Here is a 20,252-nt window from a genome sequence, read left to right on the forward strand (position 1 = left end):
TTCAGTTCATGATAGCAGCGTGTTTACAGACATGGGCCTCTCAGGTGGAACCACATATCCGTATAAGGGAAACTGTCAGCATTAACAAGGCAGCAGATCTTCATGCACTCACATTGTTACATGAAAACAGCAGGCTGCAGAATAGAATGTACAGTGCTGTCCAACTTTTAGTTAAAAATTGGGATTAAAAAGTTGATTCTTTGCTTTATATCTTTATATGACGTATGAATCTTTTCTTTTTTGGGGGGGGGACGGAGTCTTTCTCTGTCGCCCAGGCTGGAGTGCAGTGGCGCGATCTCAGCTCACTGCAAGCTCCACCTCCTGGTCCACGCCTTTCTCCTGCCTTAGCCTCCCACGTAGCTGGGACTACAGGCACCCACCACCATGCCCGGCTAATGTTTTGTATTTTTTATTTCTTTAGTAGAGATGGGGTTTCACGGTGTTAGCCAGGATGGTCTCGATCTCCTGACCTCGTGATCCGCCTGCCTCGGCCTCCCAAAGTGTTGGGATTACAGGCGTGAGCCCCTGTGCCCGGCCCTGTATGAATCTTTTCAAAGACGCACATGGTACACTTATAATAAGGAAAAAGGCCATTTTCATTTCACTTCAACAATAAAGATGGCTGGTGGCCCGAGTGTCCACACCTGGTGGCCAGCACGGTCAGCTGGTCTCAGCCCACACTCTGCTGACCACTATGGCCCCTCTGACTGCTCCTCCTGTGTCTGTCCCTCCATCCTAGGCCTAGCATGGCATTCTCATGTCTGTCCACACCCTGGGCTCTCCTGTCTGCTCACTCCAGCACCCCAGCTCCTGCCTCTGGGCCTTCTTGGACTGCAGACTCATATCCACCTGCTCAATACCTCCAGTCTGCAGTACATCCTCAAATCCGTGGAAACAAGGCTGAGTTCCTGAGCTCCCCCAAATCCACCTACCAGGCTTCTCCATCTCAGGAAATGGCGGCTCCGTCTTTCTAGCTGCTCCAGCCACAGTCCTGGAGTCCTTAGGAATCCACGCCCTCCCATGCACCGCGCCAGCACGCCCACTCTGCGTTCACACACACCCAGACTCCAGCACCCCTCAGCCTCTGCTGGCTTTACCTGGCCCCCAGCCAGTGCCAGCCGGTGATTACTTACAAGGGCCCTGCTGGGTCTGCTGCTCCTAGTCTTGCCCCCATGGTGGGCTCACAGCCCAGCACCCAAAGGAGTCCTCTCAACTTCCAGGCTCTGGCCTGGAACCCAAGCTGAATCCATTCACCTTCTGAGGCAGCGCCAGCCTCCCATGAGATGACACTTGTGCCCCACCTGCTTCTCTGCTCCAGCCCGTGCCCGTCACTGCTGACATCGCCCCACCCTCCTTGCCACTTGTCACCTGTGCAGTGTCGCCTGCCAGAACCCCCTCACCTTGGTAAACTCTTAGCTCCAACTCCACCTGCCTGGCTTGACACTGCAGCTGGTTCCCAACCCTTCTAGCCTTTCTATCCTACTTGTTATCTTTCCCAGAACATCAATCATCTCCTCACAAACTATGTAACTTCTTACACTGACATCTGACTGTGGATGTCCAAAGCACTGGAGCAGGGCCCAGCATACAATGAAGGCCCGAACAAACACACGCTCTAGGCCCTGCGGCTGCCCTGGGCCCCTCGGAGCACAGGTCTTTCTGGCCCTTCTGCCCTTGGTGCCTATATCCAGTCATGCACACACTGCGTGACTCATCACAGCTTTTAGGAATTTCCTGAGCTTCAGACGCAGACGCAGAACAGCTGCTTGACCACATCCAGGCGAAATTTCCCAGGCACCTGAGACATGCACAGAACCGAGCTGGGCATCCTCCCTCCCAAATCACGCCTCACCAGCAAATGCCCTGACCTTACAGACCAAGCCAGACGCCTCCTTCTCACATCCCCAAAACAACACAGGCTGCAAGTCCAGTCCCCCTCCTCGCTGTCCCTCAGGTGACCACAGCTCCACCTTCTTCAGGACCAGCCTCCTGGCACTGCTTGCTCCACTCTCAACTCCCCAAAGACCTCTCTGACCCCAAGGGCCAGTCCCTTTGGATTTATCACTACTCCCAACGCAGCATCAGTATTCCTGATCTGACCTGGGAGGCCTGCCCCTCCACCTCATCCCGACGCCCCCTTTCCTCCTCCCTTCTCCTCACACGTGGTGCCTCACCCACACCTATACCACCTCCAAAGCCCAGCAGCTTCCTAACTTCCTGCCTCCCGCACAGGCTGCTGCTCCCTCAGCCTGGAACCCCAGCTGAATCCACTCACCTTCCGAAAGTGGCACCAGCCCCGGAAGGGCCCATGAGATGACTTCTGTACCCCTCCCTTCCCCTGCCCTCCAGCCTCTTCCCTGCACAGGCTGACAAACCTCCAGGGAGGTCCCGAGGATGAGCAGCAGATCTGCCATGGGGAAGTCAAGCACGTGCAGCAAGAACCTCTGGGGCAGCGGCTCCCCAAAGAACACAACGTCGGGCTTCACGACACCGGTGCAGACCGGGCAGCGGGGAACCCTGCCTGCCATCACATCAGCCTGGAAAACAGAGAAAACAGGCCTGAGGAAGGTGCCTGCAACACGCTGTAAAAGGAAAAGGCAACAAGTCCTTATTAAAGTGTCAAACATTCTCCCCCAAAAAAGGTGGGAGAGGCGTCACCAACCCCCATGTACCCAGCTTTAGGAATTACCAGTTTTCACAGCTAATTGTTTCATAGCCCTCCAGAATCTGGGAGGAGGTGTTGGAGCATTTAAAAGCAAATCTTGGACATCACACGTTTCACCCATTATTACTTCGGCAGGCATCTAGCATATCTAACACCGTGCTCTACACCTGGGATGGTGACCAGCGACATTCCGGTGGTAAGGAAACACCTGGTAGACCACTCCAGTCCTCAAACAGTAGTCTGCAGGCATTTGGCCTACACCAAACATCATTCAGTCACAAGGTGAAACTGTCTCTGGTTTGAGCTTAAGTGATCATGCCATTGCCTCAGCCCGGGGAGGCTTTCAGGTCAGTTTCACTCACTGGCTGGCATTATTAGGAGTAACAACATCTGCCAAACACTGCTTCCTTACTGGCCAAGGTGAAGTGGACACAACTTCACTTTGAGTCAAGATTAATATAAACTAATGCCTTGGAGCAGATGGAAAAGGGAGAGAGTTACAGAGGAAGACACCTGACTTTCTAAGGTAAACCTTTACAGCTAACAGGGCTTGTTTTAAGCAGGCTCAATCCAGCAAGAAGCAACAGAAACAAAAGACAAAAGAAAGAGACCCACAAAAGATTTCAGATAATCTTGGATACATAGTAAAACTGTATTATATTTAAATTAAAAAGAAAAAACTGTTACCTTGGAGGCATGGGGTATAGTAAAAAAAAAAAAATGAAGGAAACAAAAAAAAAGACGAACTTGAAATAGCTATTAAAGGCTCAGGCCTGTAATCCCAGCACTTTGGGAGGCCGAGGTGGGCGGATTATGAGGTCAGGAGATCGAGACTGTCTTGGCCAACATGGTGAAACGCCGTCTCTACTAAAACACAAACAACTAGCCAAGCGTGGTGGTGCGCGCCTGTAATCCCAGCTACTTGGGAGGCTGTGGCAGGGGAATTGCTTGAACCAGGGAGGCGGAGGTTGCAGTGAGCTGAGATTGCGCCACTGCACTCCAACCTGGGCAACAGAGTGAGACTCCATCTCCAAAAAAAAAAAAAAAAAACTATCAAAGATACAAAACTATTAAAAAATAATGCAGCAGGCTTGAAAAATAACCAAACAGAACTTCTAGAAATAAAAAGTACAGAAATAAAAAATTAAAACTCAATGTCTGTTTCGAGTTGGTGTTTCGGAAAAAAGAAAGAAAGAAACACTCAATGGAAGGACTTTATAACAGAATACAACATTAGTAAACTGGAAAAAAGACCAGAAGAAATTACCCAGCACGCAGCACAAGGAGGAGCAATTACAGAACAGAAGAGTGATCAGGAACAGCAGGAGAGAGAAGGCCTCGTGTATGTTCAACCAGAGGTCCCTAAAGAGAGGGGCCAGATAGCGGGCCAGGGCAATTCCTATCCGAAGATAACGGCCGAGTATTATCCAGCAACCATGAAAGACACCAACCCACAGATTCAGGACCTCAAGCAAGTGAGGGCTACTGAGCCAGCATGAGGGTGCCCACAGGAAAAGCACGAGTCACAAGCACATCTGTGGTTGTTTTTGTCCCAAGAGGTTCTCAGGAGGTTTAGTAATTACACGTGGCCCTTCAAAGGGGGAGGGTGGCTGTGAGGTGAATGGTTAAGTACTTGTGAGACTTCAGGAAGTGACAGAAGGCAACAGAGGAAGAGAACGAAGCAGGCCTCTCAGGGAAGGGTGAAGGAACCATTAATCTCATCTCGTCTTTGATCTGTATCTGGGAAGATAAGCCAGTAATCCACATGAGCAGTATGGAGTCTTTGAAAAGGGTTGGTTTCTGTTTAGCCCTTAGGGAAGAAAGCCTAATGGTGGTTGGGGAGGGAGGGGTATAATGAGGCGCATCTGACCTCCCCTCCTGCTATGGCCAGGAACTCAGGCTTCCAAGGTTTCTCTGGGGTTCCCTTGACCAAGGGGAGGGGTCCATTCAGTTGGTTGCAGGGCTTAGAATTTTATTTTATATTTTATTTTTTTTGAGATGGCATCTTACTCTGTCACCCAGGCTGGAGTGCAGTGGCTAGATCTCGGCTCACTGCAACCTCTGCCTCCTGGGTTCCAGCAATTCTCTTGCCTCAGCCTCCCGAGTAGCTGGGATTACAGATGGGTGCCACCACACGTGGCTCATTTTTGTATTTTTAGTAGAGACAGGGTTTCACCATGTTGGCCAGGCTGGTCTTGAACTCCTAACTCAGGTGATCCATCCGCCTCAGCTTCCCAAAGTGCCGGGATTACAGGCATGAGCCACCACGCCTGGCCTAGAATTTTATTTTACTTTTCTCAAGGAAGGTCTACATTTTTTTTTTTTTTTTTGAGATGGAGTCTCACTCCTATTTCCCAGGCTGGAATGCAATGGCCTCATCTTGGCTCACCACAACCTCCACCTCCCGGGTTCAAGCAATTCTCCTGCCTCAGCCTCCCGAGTAGCTGAGATTATAGGCACGTACCATCACGCCCGGCTAATTTTGTATTTTTAGTAGAGATGGGGTTTCTCCATGTTGGTCAGGCTGGTCTCGAACTTCTGACCTCAGGCGATCCACCCACCCGGTCTCCCAAAGTACTGGGATTACTGGCGTGAGCCTCCGTGCCCACCTGGCCTACAAATTTTACACAGAAGAAATCAAAGGAAATTCATACGGAAAACCGGCATGGAGAAACTGCAAAACTCCAAAGACAAAAGTCTTAAAAAACAGGCAGAGAGGCTGGACACGGTGGCTCATGCCTGTAATCCTAGCACTTTGGGAGGTTGAGGTGGGCGGATCACGAGGTCAGGAGTTCGAGACCAGCCTGACCCCACAGTAGAGATGAAACCCCATCTCTACTAAAAATACAAAAATTTGCTGGGCGTGGCAGCGCGTACCTATAATCCCAGCTACTCAGGAGGCTGAGGCAAGAGAATCACTAGAACCTGGGAGGCGGAGGTTGCAGTGAGCCGAGATCATACCACTGCACTCCAGCCTGGGCGACAGAGCGAGACTCTGTCTCAAAAAAAAAAAAAACCCAAACAACAACAGCAAAAATACAACAGGCAGAGAACAGATAGCAACAGTTTCGGAAACTTCCATGAAAAGGCAAAAGATTCAGAGCAGCCAACACAGCACTGGAGGGAAGAGCAAAGGCGGGGAGTTAACAACAACCTGCTGCCCAGATTATCTATTTTATTCTCTTATTTATTTATTTATTTTGTTTTGAGATGGAGTCTCACTCTGTCACCCAGGCTGGAGTGCAGTGTGCGATCTCAGATCACAGAAATCTCCCCCTCCCAGGTTCAAGCGATTCTCCTGCCTCAGCCTCCTGAGTATCTGGGATTACAGATGCACCACCACACCCAGCTGATTTTTGTATTTTTAGTAGAGATGGGATTTCACCATTTTGGCCAGGCTGCTCTCAAACTCCCACCTCAGGTGACCCGCCTGTCTAGGCCTCCCAAAGTGCTAGGATTACAGATGTGAGCCACTGTGCCCAGCCCCTCATAATCTCTTTTAAATGCAAATCCCTTTGCATCATTTTCCTGCCTAAATATCCTTCAATGCCTCCCATGATTGTCAGGATACAGTTCAAATCCTAACAGAGCAAGCAGGCCTCCCATACTCCAGGTCTCTGCTGCCAGAAACAGACTCTTACACCCAGACAGCCTTATCTCCAAGGTGCTTCCCAGCCTGCGCTGTTCCTACAGCTGAGTCAGCGTAGCATCCAGTACATATCTGCAGTAAAACTGGTATGGCACCCAACTGTAACTGTCGGATGACTCTACCTTATTTTCATTTGTTTTCACATCCACGGAATCCAGCAAAGGGCCTGGCACTGAGCAGACCAAACTATTTGTGGAATAAATTGGTCATTCAATGAATGAATGAGTTGATAAAAAGAATAATACGCATATATGAAGTTTTTACTATGTGCTGGACTCACACTTCCTAAGTTTAAAACTTACTACAAAGCCATAGTGACCAAAACATGACAGTGCAGGCACAAGGATATATATATAACAATGGAATAGAATTGAGAATCCAGAAATAACCCATATACCTAGGGCCAACTGTATTTTCAATAAGAATGCCAAGACCACAGTTTCTTTTTAACAAACGGTGCTGGAACAGTTACACATCCACATACAAGAAAATGAAGCTGGATCCCTGCCTTACAGCGCACACAAAAATTAACTCAAAATGGATCAAAGAACTAAATGTAAAAGCTTTAAACTATAAAACTCTTATAAGAAAACATGGGGTAAAATGATACCATTTCTCAGATATGATTCCAAAAGAGTGAGAAAAAAACAGATAAACTGGATTTCATCAAAAATCAATACTTTCATGCATCAACAGACATCATCAAGAAAGTGAAAAAGACAGCCTACAGAATGGCAGAAAATATTTGCAAACTATGTGTCTGATAAGGATCTAGCTTCCAGAATATATAAAGGACTCTTCACAATAAAAAAGACAACGCAATGAAACAATGCGCAAAGGACTCCAATCTCCAAAGATACACAAATGGCCAAAAAGTACATGGAAAGATGTTTGAATCTGAATCATTAGGAAAACACCAATCAGTGCCACAATGGGGTACTAGTTCCCACCCACTGGGAGAGCTGTAATTAAAAAATGGAAAGTGGCCGGGCGCGGTGGCTCAAGCCTGTAATCCCAGCACTTTGGGAGGCCGAGACGGGCGGATCACGAGGTCAGGAGATCGAGACCATCCTGGCTAACATAGTGAAACCCCGTCTCTACTAAAAATACAAAAAACTAGCTGGGCGAGGTGGCGGGCGCCTGTAGTCCCAGCTACTTGGGAGGCTGAGGCAGGAGAATGGCGTAAACCCGGGAGACGGAGCTTGCAGTGAGCTGAGATCCGGCCACCGCACTCCAGCCTGGGTGACAGAGTGAGACTCCGTCTCAAAAAAAAAAAAAAAAAAAAAATGGAAAGTAAGTGTTGGGATATGGATAAGAGGAGACCCTTGCACACTGTTGGTGGAATGTAAAATGGTCCAGCTTCTGCAGAAAACAGTATATTCGCTCCTCAAAAAGTTAAACACGGGCTGGGTGCAGTGGCTCACAACTGTAATCCCAGCACTCTGGGAGACTGAGGTGGGCGGATCACCAGGTCAAGAGATCGAGACATGCTGGCCAACACGGTGAAACCCTGCCTCTACTAAAATACAAAAATCAGCCAGGCATGGTAGTGGGCGCCTGTAGTCCCAGATACTCAGGAAGCTGAGGCAGGAGAATCGCTTGAACCCTGGAGGCGGAGGGTACAGTGAGCCAAGATTGCGCCACTGCACTCCAGCCTGGTGACAGAGCGAGACTTGTCTCAAAACAAACAAACAAAAAAGTTAAACATGGGCAGGGCACAGTGGCTCATGCCTGTAATCCCAACACTTTGGGAGGCCGAGGCGGGTGAACCACCTGAGGTCAGAAGTGCAGGAGCAGCCTGGCCAACGTGGTGAAACCCCATCTCTGCTAGAAATACAAAAACCATTAGCTGGGCGCAGTGGCTTAATAGTACAAGGTTTTCTTCTGGGGTAATCAGCATGTTCTGGAACTTGATAGAGATGATGGGTACCCACACTGTGAAGGTACCAAATGCCAATGAACTGAACACCTTAAAATAGTTAAATTTATGTTATGTCAAATTCACCTCAATAAGCTGGGTGGATCACTTGAGGTCAGGAGTTCAAGACCAGCCTGGCCAACATGATGAAACCCCATCTCTACTGAAAATCCAAAAACAAGGCCGGGCGCGGTGGCTCAAGCCTGTAATCCCAGCACTTTGGGAGGCCGAGACGGGCAGATCACAAGGTCAGGAGATCGAGACCATCCTGGCTAACACAGTGAAACCCCGTCTCTACTAAAAATACAAAAAACTAGCCGGGCGAGGTGGCGGCGCCTGTAGTCCCAGCTACTCGGGAGGCTGAGGCAGGAGAATGGCGTGAACCCGGGAGGCGGAGCTTGCAGTGAGCTGAGATCCGGCCACTGCACTCCAGCCTGGGCGGCAGAGCGAGACTCCGTCTCAAAAAAAAAAAAAAAGAAAAAGAAAATCCAAAAACAATGGGCCGGGCGTGGTGGCACACTCCTGTAGTTCCAACTACTCGGGAGGCTGATGCAGGAGAATTGCTTGAACCCAGGAGGCGAAGGCTGCAGTGAGCAGAGATTGCGTGCAGCCTGGGCGACCAGAGCAAGACTGTCTCAAAAAAAAAAAAAGAAAAAAAAAATTCACCTCAGTAAAAAATAAGTAAATAAAAAAAAGTCCCCTGCCATGTCTCCATTTCAGAGTTTTATCTTTATTTAAGATTTTTTCAACTCTATCCTATTTTAAGAAACCCATTCTACAGAAATACAGAAGTACATAGCAGCATCAGCATAGGTATCACTGTTACATTTTTAATAGTGAAAATTACATACATCAAAGAATGTCCCACAATACGTGAATGGCTAAATGTAATACTCTATAGTTAATAAAAAGAGTAAGCAGAACCGTGGGTATTGACACAAGAGATCCATGAAACTGCTCAGTAAAAAATCAAGCTGTAGAATACTGAGCTTAAAATAACCCCATTGCTGAAATTTTTTGTTTTTTTTTGAGACGTAGTCTCGCTCTGTTGCCAGGCTGGAGGGCAGTGGCATCATCTCGGCTCGCTACAACCTCTGCCTCCCGGGTTCAAACAATTCTCCTACCTCAACCTCCCGAGTAGCTGGGACTATAGGCGCCCACCACCAAGCCTGGCTAATTTTTGTATTTTTGGTAGAGACAGGGTTTCACCATGTTAGCCAGGATGGTCTCGATCTCTTGACCTCGTGATCTGCCCGCCTTGGCCTCCCAAAGTGCTGGGATTACATGTGTGAGCCACTGTGCCCAGCCTGAAAAAAAATTTTTCAACTGTGTGTAGGTGGATGTACATAAATACGTGTAGCACGTTTATATAAACATATCACTTTTTTTTTTTTAAAGGCCTGGAACATTATACACCAAGCTGTTAAAAGTGGGCAGCAGGGGCTGGCGTGGTGGCTCATGCCTGTAATCCCAGCCCTTTGGAAGGCCAAGGTGAGCGGATCACCTGAGGTCAGGAGTTCGAGACCAGCCTGGCCACCATGGTGAAACCCTGTCACTACTAAAAATACAGAAAAAGAAAAAAAAAATTAGCTGGGTGTGGTGGCACATGCCTGTAATCCTAGCTACTTAGGAGGCTGAGGCAGAAGAATTCCTTGAACCCAGGAGATGGAGGTTGCAGTGAGCCAAGATCACCCCACTGCCCTCCACCCTGGGTGACAGAGCAAGACTCCGTCTTGAAAAAAAAGTAAAAAGTGGGCAGCTGGAATTGGCTGAAGGGAGATTCATTTTCCCTACATATTTCTATATTGTCTTAAATATTTTTACAAACATGTATTAATTTTCTAATTTACAAATAAAAATTTTCACACTATTACTGTTCAACTGTCCTTTTGAGACAATGCTTATAAAATACCACTTTTCCAGATCACCCCAACAGCAAACTGCAGAAGGATGACCAACAGCAGGATAACTCACCCGAAAGTCCTCCCCTGGGAAGGGTCTTCGGCAGACTGTGCAGGTGGCAGAGGCAAAGGTTCCATGAGCTTCAACCAGCTTTGAGGCAGGGATGCCCGACACTGAAATTCAAGCCAAAGCTAAGTGTTGCTGCTGCCTCCGAGATGAGCACGCAAGTCCCAGAGCACAACTTCTGGGCTTGGCAGGCCTCCTGGAAGGAGGCACAACCCCTTGGGGTTGCGATGTCCTCAAGCCTGGTGTTCATGCCCATATCACCTACATGCACCACCAACCAGAATAAGGCAGGGGAGCGAAGGGGCTCCCAGCTGGAGCCAAATCACGGTTAAAACAAAGCCTGTCAAAACTCAGTACAAAACACCATTCGATAAAAGCTCAAATAAAATTATATCCAGTCGGGCACGGTGGCCCATGCCTGTAATCCCAGCACTTTGGGAGGCCGAGGTGGGCAGATCATTTGAGGCTAGGAGTTCGAGACCAGCCTGGCCAACATGGTGAAACTCTACCTCCACTAAAAATACAAAAATTAGCCAGATGTGGTGGTGGGCACCTGTAGTCCCAGCTACTCGGGGAGGCTGAGGCAGGAGAATCGCTTGAACCTGGGAGGTGGAGGTTGCAGTGAGCTGAGATCGTGCTACTGCACTCCAGTTTGGGCGACAGAAAGAGATTCTGTCTCAAAAAAAAAAAATTATATCCAATACCAGGCTGGGCACAGTGGCTCATGGCTGTACTCCCAGTGCTTTGGAAGGCCAAGGCAGGAGGATCACTTGAGGCCAGGAGTTTGAGACCAGCCTGGGCACATAGTGAGACTTGTCTTTAAAGATTTTACAAATTACCCAGGCATGGTAGTGCATGCCTGTAGTCCCAGCTAGTCCAGAGGCTGAGGCAAAAGGATCACTTCAGCCCAAGAGCTCAGGCTACAGTGAGCTATGATCATGCCACTGCACTCTAGCCTGGGCAACAGAGCCAAGACCCTGTCTCAAAAAATTGTATCCAATATCTAGGAACACATTTTCTATTCTATACCAAGTTAAAATGAGGATATAAAGATCATAAATTCCAAAAGAATGGCTTGGTAGAAAAACAGACAAAAAGTGACTTTCTATGAAGGTTGTGTTAGTATTGTCACGGTCCCCGCTGTAGGCGGCTTACCAAGCCCCTGTCGCTTCCCTAACTCAGCAGTGCTGAATCTCACAGCCAGGAGCTCCCGCCTTCCCACAAGGCCTGCCCTGCTGCACCTCTGGGAGAAGAGACCACCAACACGGGGTATCCACTGCTGCCTCTGGTTCCCAGCTAGGGGATCCTTCTGGCAAGGAGACACATTCCTGGAGCCAAGGTGCCTCCTCTCTTTAACTGACAACCCATCAGCAGACTGGCTGAGCCGCTCCTGGCTCCCGGAGAGCTGACCGTCCCAGCGCCTGTCTGCAGCACTGCACGGAAGGAAAAGGCCCCACCAAGTGCTTCCGTAAGGTGCCCGGCCAGAAGGTGGCACAACCTGTGAACCGCTGGTTTGGGCACCATGTGGATACGGCCAAGAAATCACCACAGACTGGGTGTGACAATATTAAGGAATTACTAGTGATTCTTTAGCGTGAAAAGGGTATCAGAGTTGGTTTTATTTTTTTTTAATTATTTTTATTTTTGTTTATTTCTTTGAGACAGAGTCTCCCTCTGTCACCCAGGCTGGAGTGAAGTGGCATGATCTTGGCTCACTGCAACCTCCACCTGCTGGGTTCAAGAGATTCTCCTGTCTCAGCTTCCCAAATACCTGGGATTACAGGTGCACACCACCGTGCCTGGCTAATTTTTTGTATTTTTAGTAGAGACGGGGTTTTGCCACGTTGGCCAGGCTGGTCTCGAACTCCCGACCTCAGGTGATCCACCTGCCTCGGCCTCCCAAAATGCTGGGATTACAGATGTGAGCCACCACACCCAGCCGGAGTTGTTTTTAAAGTATCCTCTAGAGATATCCATTCATGTGTTTATAGATTATTTCTAGATTAAATATATCATATGAGAGGTTTGCTTCAAAATAATCTGGGGATTTGGAAGAAGGTGGTGAGGACGCAGGAAGGACTGGCTATGTGCTGGTGATAAGGACAGGACGGTTCGTTACATTTCTCTTTGTGTGTGCTCAAAAAAATTCCGTAATACAATTTTTAAAAGAGAGATCATCACACCAGACTGGCAAAACAATGTCAACTTCTGCCCAAAATACACGGCTCTGCAGGTATGTAGGAGAACAAGCAGCGGCCTTTAAACACCCAGAGGACATTTTCCTTGGGAACAAAGCCCTAACTAGTTGGCTCAAAAACAGTCCCAAGGAAGAAGCATAAGCACTAGGTTTCGGCCGTCCCCAGAAACAGGCACCTGAGCCTTCCCTGTGAGAAAAAGAATGTGTGCGACTGACAGAGGGCTCACCTCTCTCAAGCCCATCGATGTTCTGCGTGTAGAGCCGCAGAAGCAGCCCCTTGTCATGAAGCAGCCGGAGGAAGTAGTGAGTGATGTTGGGCTTATAGTTTCCAGGGTACAGCTCCTTGGCCAAAGCGAAAAAGGGCTTGGGGTTGTGAGAGAAGAATGGGAGTTCGAAAATGGCCTCGGGGTACGGGAGATCGTACTGCTGGAGGTTGCTGTACAGGCCACTCCCCGGAGATCTGCAGGGAGAGAAGACAGAGGCTCCGAGGCCTCTGCAAGAAACCGGGCAGTGGGGAGGGCAGGAGGCAGGGGAGGGGAGGGCAGGAGGCAGGGGAGGGGAGGGCAGGAGGCACGGGAGGGGAGGGCAGGAGGCAGGGGAGGGGAGGGCAGGAGGCAGGGGAGGGGAGGGCAGGAGGCAGGGGAGGGGAGGGCAGGAGGCACGGGAGGGGAGGGCAGGAGGCAGGGGAGGGGAGGGCAGGAGGCAGGGGAGGGGAGGGCAGGAGGCAGGGGAGGGGAGGGCAGGAGGCACGGGAGGGGAGGGCAGGAGGCAGGGGAGGGGAGGGCAGGAGGCACGGGAGGGGAGGGCAGGAGGCAGGGGAGGGGAGGGCAGGAGGCAGGGGAGGGGAGGGCAGGAGGCAGGGGAGGGGAGGGCAGGAGGCACGGGAGGGGAGGGCAGGAGGCAGGGGAGGGGAGGGCAGGAGGCAGGGGAGGGGAGGGCAGGAGGCAGGGGAGGGGAGGGCAGGAGGCAGGGGAGGGGAGGGCAGGAGGCAGGGGAGGGGAGGGCAGGAGGCACGGGAGGGGAGGGCAGGAGGCAGGGGAGGGGAGGGCAGGAGGCAGGGGAGGGGAGGGCAGGAGGCAGGGGAGGGGAGGGCAGGAGGCAGGGGAGGGGAGGGCAGGAGGCACGGGAGGGGAGGGCAGGAGGCAGGTGGGACTGCGGGCAGTACCTGAAGTCTGGAATGCCACTGGGTGTGCTGATGCCGGCTCCCACCATGGCCACCACCCTCTGGCAGGCTCTGGCCCGAATCAGCTCAGCTACATCCTGCAGGGAAAGCTTCCCCTTGTCACTGTCGCCTCCACTTCCAACAACACTTGAAGCACCCACAGACAAAGATATAGGCCTTCTTCCACCTTTAATACTGACAGAAAAAAACACAGCAGCAAAGGAAACAGATAGCAACCAGTCTCAGGATAGCAAGAGCATGGTTCTGCCCTCTGCACCACCCCCATCATCGAGAATGACCATGTATGTCCCCCCAGGCCTCTCAAAATAATCACCTTTCTCAGATGACTAGTGGGCTACAACGGAAAGCAGTCATAAATCAGAATCAAGACTTATTTGGGAGCAAAAAATTAAGATTAATGGGAACTGTGCTCATTTCATAATTCAGTACACTCAGTAGGCACTCAACTCTCTGACTGAGTGCAAACCTCCAAAGGGGTTTTCTAATGAAAACTAGTCAAGTAGTCAAGAAGCAAAGAGGGAAAACCCTGGCTCTAAAACCATCTCACCACCTACTAAACGCCCCATTTCAGACATCTATTACCTTAAAGTCACTCCTCAAATAGCTACTGTGCTGCTACTAAACATGAACTGTTAAGAGAAGCACAAAGGAATGAAAGTTATTATGCCTGCTGAGGGCAGGGTATCACGAAGGGTGCCTGAGTACATTCCTCACCTACGTAAGTAAAATGTTTGTGAGTCACTGAAAAACACATAAACGGCGTTTTACCAAATGTCTAGAACATCAGATGTATGGCTTAAAGTATTTGCTGCATGGTGTGAAATTCACTGGGAGTGGGGGACCCTGAGGGGCAGGCATGGGGGCAACCTGGGAGGGACACTGTGCAAAGGACACAAAGAACAAATTCAGAGAGCTCAAAAATCCAAAGCCAAACTGCAGAAAGCCCATGCAATGGATTCCTTATAGAGAGCCCTGTGCCTCCTGCTTTAGGGCCAGTGGTAGCAAGGATTTGTTTAACAGTCTTGCAGAGCAACACTGATACTAGAACGCGCTCCATGTGTTTGTCAGTCCTGGTCCCTGCTCCATCCATAGCACCTAGAACAGAGTCTGGCACAGAACAAGAGCTTAGTCAGGGCTTCTTGGATGAATGACTGACTCTTCAGGATCTTTTGTTTGAGACGGAGTTTTGCTCTGTCACCTAGGCTGGAGTGCAATGGTGCAATCTCAGCTCACTGCAACCTCCGCCTTCCAGGTTCAAGTGATTCTCCTGCCTCCGCCTCCCGAGTAGCTGGGATTACAAGCGCCTGCCACCACCCCCAGCTAATTTTTGTAATTTTAGTAGAAACGGGGTTTCATCATGTTGGCCAGGCTAGTCTTGAACTCCTGACCTCGTTATCCACTTGCCTCATCCTCCCAAAGTGCTGGGATTACAGGCGTGAGCCACCATGCCCAGCCGACATTTCAGGATCTATTAAACTTTTTTTTTCTTTTTTTTCCCAGGTAGATAAGAGTCTTGCTCTGTCACCCAGGCTGGAGTGCAGTGACTCAATCATAGCTCACTGCAGCCTTGAACTCCTGGACTCAAGGGATCCTCTTGCCTTAGTCTCAGGAGTAACTGGGACAACAGGCTGGCGCCACCATGCGCGGCTAATTTTTAAATTTTTTGTAGAGATGGAGGTCTCATTATGTTGCCCAGGCTGGTCTTGAACTCCTGGCCTCAAGCTGATCCCCCTGTCTCAGCCTCCGAAAGTGCTGGTATTACAAGGGTGAGCTATCACTTCGAGCCTCACTTTTCACCAGTATTTTCAGCAGTTGTGTCAGACAGCATCAAGTCAATGTACCATTATTTACTTAAATATTCATCCATTATAGGGCATTTGATACCTAACAACCATGGACCTTAAGATTTTTTCCTAAAAAAAAAAAAAAGATTTTTTACTATGTCGGCTCAGCTCTTAGACGCTATTACTATGGAGACGGGTATGATCACATGCTGGTGGGAGTATTAATCGCACAACATTTATGAGGGATAATTAACGCGTTAAATGCATATACTTTTGGACCTAGCAGTCCCAGTACTAGGAATTTATGCAAAAAGTGAGGTGCAAACAAGGTTATTCACCACAGCATGATGTAAATAACTAAAGGTTAGAAGGTATTTCAACGAGGGAATGGTGAACTAAACGACGAAACCCCGTAAGGGACGTCCACAGATCAGCGTAATGACGGAGGCCCCGGGTGTTGAAATGGAAGTAACTCCCAGACATGCCTCAAAGGAAACACGGCAAGTTGAGAAAGGGGGGCGAGGTGTCGACAACGAACACGCAAGAAGTGCTTGTCCTTGCCCAAAATACCTCGAAAAGAAGAAACCGGGAGCTGCTGCCCTCGGCTGCCTCCGGAATGCCCTGGGCACCGCGGGTCTGGGAGGCCTCTGCAAGGGGCGCGCCGGGTCCAAGGGCTCACCGCGGACCCCGCGGCTGCCTCTCGGCCCCGCACTGACATGGTCCCTGCCGCCAAGCACCAGCCGACAGCCCCAGGCCTGGAACGGCCCCACGCCTCCCCCGGCCTCGGCCCGTTCAGCTACCCGGCCCCACACCCGGACGGCTGCAGCGGCGCGCCAACCCCAGAACGCCATGTTCCCCGCAGCCCGAGGAGTCCTCCGGACTCGCCCCGCCTCCGCGTCCCGGCCCCGCCTCCGCGTCCCGGCCCCGCCTCCGCGTCCCGGCCCCGCCTCCGCGTCCCGGCCCCGCCTCCGCGTCCCGGCCCCGCCTCCGCGTCCACGCCTCCGGCGCGGCCTGGTAGACGTAGAGGCCGAGTAGAGGAAGTTCCCTAGTCTGGTGTCTCACCTCTCGCCCAGGAGGTCAAACCTGGAGCCAGCATTTCTGTACCCTGGCTCATACCTTTTTCAGCCCGGATGGCGGTGACAGTTAATACTTTCTGAGCGCTTTTACTATGGTCAGGCATTATATTTACACCTAGTCCTCGCAAGACAGTACTGGGAAGGTCATTTGAGAGGAGCAATTCCGAGTCACAAAGGCTGACACCACAAAGCTAGTCCATGGCCGGTTCGACCACAGGCACCCATACTCTTTAAGCCTCAATGGCACAATCAGGTGCGCGGGAAGGGTGCTGCAAACGCCGGAGAGTTTTTGTCCCGAGCGCAGACATGCGCGGTTACCGGGCAACCAGCGGGCCCCGCCCCCGGCCGGCTACGGCGCTCCCAGCCTGCCCCGCGCCGCGCGGCGCCGGAAGTGAGTGAGCATTTCCGGCAGCCATCCCCGCGGGGCTGACATCCCGGTTGTTCTTCTGTGCCGGGGGTCTTCCTGCTGTCATGAAGGACGTACCGGGCTTCCTACAGCAGAGCCAGAGCTCCGGGCCCGGACAGCCCGCTGTGTGGCACCGTCTGGAGGAACTCTACACGAAAAAGTGAGCTCCGAGCAGACAGACGGGCCCTGGGCCCCGGCGATAGAGGGAGACGGAGGGGGCGAGCGGGCGGAGAAGCGGGCCCTTGATGGGCTGAGGGCGCCCAGACCCAAGTTGGGGGGAAACGGGGACGTGTAGCGACTGGCTGTGCCGGCAGGGTTTGCTGAGGAACCCCGAGTGGCAGGGTCGAGGAATAAGAAGGATGACAGACCACGAGGCCAAGAGCTGTAGCCAGGATGTTTGGGTCTGAGATTCAGTGCTTCCCTAACGAGGGACTGTGACTGAGGCTTCTGAACTTCTCTACCTCGGGTCTTACTAAAACGGTTCGGGGAAGCCTTTGCTTTTAGCTCTTTATTCCAGTGAAACAAGCAAACACACTTTCAGGACCAGGTTGCCACCCACTTTGAGAAACAGATCTTGGTGATTCGTGCTTAGCCTTGTCATGGTGTGACTGTATCCACAGTTATCTTTCTCATGGTCTGGAGTTGATAAAACAGAGGCTAGTGCAGCTCTGCTCTCTTCCCTATTCATTCTGCAACTGGTTGCACGGGTTGCAACCACTTCCCCCGTCCCATTGTCTTTACCTTCCATTGTATTTCTCGCTGGGCTTTGTGCCCCTAGAAAGATCTTAAAGTTTAGGTTTGTTTAGAAACAGGATGAATTGCAGAGCCATTAAATTGTTGCTAAGCACTAATCTCCTTTTAAAATGATAGGATAAATTGCTGGCATTGGGCTGGAGCTATTCCATAGAAAATACATCTCCTGTAGTAACCTCCCTGTTAACCCTAGCATTTAATATAATACCTTTCACATAGACGTTCCATACATGTTTTGATGATGTTTAGCATTCAGCAGTCTTCTGCTATTAGCAGTTTTTGAGAGCAAATTAATGTTTGGCAAATAATGGTTTGTGTTGGATAGCACTTGGTAATTTTCAAAGCATTTTATATGCGTTATTAAATATTAGCCTTTGGGTTTTGGATGAAGCGCTATGTCACTGCCCTGGAGGTTTTATATATTAGCTTATTTAATCCTTTATTCATCCTTTTCACAGAGGAGGAAACTGAAGCTCATTTTAATTGCCTTCCCTGAGATACTCAGCTAATAGGTAGAAGAGCCAGAATCTCAAGGTAGATATGTATGATTCCAAAGTTCTCGTTTCCAGTCAAACCTCACAGTAACCCTTTGAGGTAATCTAGAATAATGTTCTCCATTTCATACCTGGGAAAACTGAGTCTTAGAGAGAAGTTAAGTGATCTCAAAGTGACGCAGCCATTCAATAGCAGAGCCAGGAAAAGAACTCAGGTTTATCGCGTCTGCTTTAGCATTCTTTCTACTACACAGTAGAGACTGGTTAGTATGGATTTAGTATCTCTTACCAGAAATGCATTGGGGCGGCGGGGCACGGTGGCTCATGCCTGTAATCTCAGCTACTCGGGAGGCTGAGGCAGGAGAATCACTTGAACCTGGGAGGCAGAGGTTGCAGTGAGCCAAGATGGTGCCATTGCACTACAGCCTGGGCAACAGAGTGAGACTCTGTCTCAAAAAAAAAAAAAAAAAAAAGGAAAGAAGAAGAAGAAAGAAATGCATTGGGGCAAAAGTTTTTTGGATTTAGTATCTTTTCGGATTTTGAAATATTTTCGGTATGTGCTTACCTGTTCAGTATCCATGAATCAAAAATCTGAAATCTGAGATGCTCCAGTGGTCGTTTCCTTTGAGCCTTATGTTGGTGCTCAGAAAGTTTTGGATTTTGGAGCATTTTGAATTTTGGAGTTTTGGATTAGAGATACTCAACCTATATTTGTGACTTGATAGGATCATCAAGGCTGAAGGTGTCTGTGACTGGATATTAGGTTAGAGGTCTTAAGGGCTGTATGTTTTTCAGGTTGTGGCATCAACTGACACTTCAGGTGCTTGATTTTGTGCAGGATCCGTGCTTTGCCCAAGGAGATGGTCTCATTAAGGTAAATAATTTGCGATACCAGGTCAGATTATATGAATGTGCTCAAGGACTTTTTAAAATAAGATGGGCTTTATGCTAATAATAATAATAAGCTACAGTTCTTCAGAAGTCCCTTTATGTCAGGTACTGGTCTGAACACTTCACACGTCCTTCCTAACAACGCTGCTCAGTAGATACTACTTTCATCTCACTTTTTTGATGTAGAAGCAAACGTAAGACTTTAAGTAACTTACTATAGGTCACTGCTAATAAGTGGCAGAAGAGGATTCAAACACTGACATTCTGGCTTTTTCTAAAATTCTGGCATAAAGTACTATCTTAAAACATGCCTGAGTGTCTTAGGTCATAGGCTTCTTTTTAGTACTCTATTTTTAGAAAACTGTTATTAGATACAAAGTTCAAACCCAGTTAGAGGGTGGAGTAAGGTGTGAGGAATATTACTATCTGTGGGAATCTTAGATAACTTCCATCACTCCCCTTCTTTAAGCCACACTGACTGCTTGCCCAGACACTTCTGTCCTGGGTAGTGTGGAAGATAAAGCCCCTTTTGTACTTCGGTTGAGGGAGAGTTCTGTATAGTGTCATGCTGCCTCTGTAATAGAGGACTTCTAGAATTTTTTCAACAGTTTAAAAAAATGCAATTTCTTTCCTAGCCTTCCCCAGATCCCCTGACACATCCCCACAAATTTGCTCACTGGTAGCCTCCTCTTTGAAGTTTTTCCTGACATCTCACTCTCATTCTGAATGAATCAGAGATTCATACCAGCATTGTAACTGATAGCTTATAATTACAGCTTGAGTCATTTCTCTGGAATACATTACTTTTATATGCTCACAACAGAGCTTACCACCTTACTACCCCACCACCTGGGCTTGTAAGATTTTCTTGTAGTTTATAGCCATCAATTTGACATTTTACTATTCAGAGGAACTTAAAATCATCTGTAAGCCTGGAGATTTTGCTGAACATTCAGTCTTCTGGATTATGTGGGAAAATGATAAATGAGACCTGCCTTTTTTTTTTTTTTTTTTTTTTTCTTTTTGAGACGGAGTTTCGCTCCTGTTGCCCGGGCTGTATGGTGCGATCTTGGCTCACTGCAACTTCCACCTCCCGAGTTGAAGCGATTCTTCTGCCTCAGCCTCCCAAGTAGCTGGGATTACAGGTGCCCACCACCACAGCCAGCTAATTTTTGTATTTCTTAGTAGAGATGGGGTTTCAACAGTGTTGGCCAGGCTGGTCTCAAACTCCCGACCTCAGGTGATCTGCCTGCCTTGGCCTCCCAAAG

At 49.4% G+C, this 20,252-nt stretch overlaps 2 protein-coding genes across 7 annotated transcripts in view; one reads left to right on the plus strand and one right to left on the minus strand.

Annotated features, from left to right (window-relative positions):
- The window catches only part of SIRT3 (sirtuin 3), a 23,397-nt gene extending 6,604 nt beyond the window's left edge, over window positions 1-16,793 (minus strand). Inside the window, exons 1-5 of one of the 6 annotated variants that reach the window (XM_030917871.1) lie at window positions 16,481-16,793; window positions 13,563-13,754; window positions 12,625-12,857; window positions 10,207-10,307; window positions 2,376-2,537 (exon numbers count right to left, since the gene is read on the minus strand). In XM_030917871.1, the coding sequence (XP_030773731.1) occupies window positions 2,376-2,537; window positions 10,207-10,307; window positions 12,625-12,857; window positions 13,563-13,609 (543 nt within the window). In that variant the 5' untranslated portion in view covers window positions 13,610-13,754; window positions 16,481-16,793. Of the gene's footprint in view, window positions 1-2,375; window positions 2,538-10,206; window positions 10,308-12,624; window positions 12,891-13,562; window positions 13,755-15,934; window positions 16,323-16,426 lie in introns of those variants that run through there. The other 5 variants (XM_010376471.2, XM_010376470.2, XM_030917872.1 and 2 more) reach the window with 5 other exon arrangements.
- Window positions 16,412-20,252, plus strand: part of PSMD13 (proteasome 26S subunit, non-ATPase 13) — a 17,465-nt gene continuing 13,624 nt past the window's right edge. The window contains exons 1-2 of the mRNA XM_010376469.2: window positions 16,412-17,006; window positions 18,889-18,967. Of these exons, the coding sequence (XP_010374771.1) occupies window positions 16,912-17,006; window positions 18,889-18,967 (174 nt within the window). The 5' untranslated portion in view covers window positions 16,412-16,911. The remainder of the gene's footprint in view (window positions 17,007-18,888; window positions 18,968-20,252) is intronic.

Source organism: Rhinopithecus roxellana, chromosome 15 (assembly GCF_007565055.1).
Source record: "Rhinopithecus roxellana isolate Shanxi Qingling chromosome 15, ASM756505v1, whole genome shotgun sequence".
NCBI classification, from domain to species: domain Eukaryota; kingdom Metazoa; phylum Chordata; class Mammalia; order Primates; family Cercopithecidae; genus Rhinopithecus; species Rhinopithecus roxellana.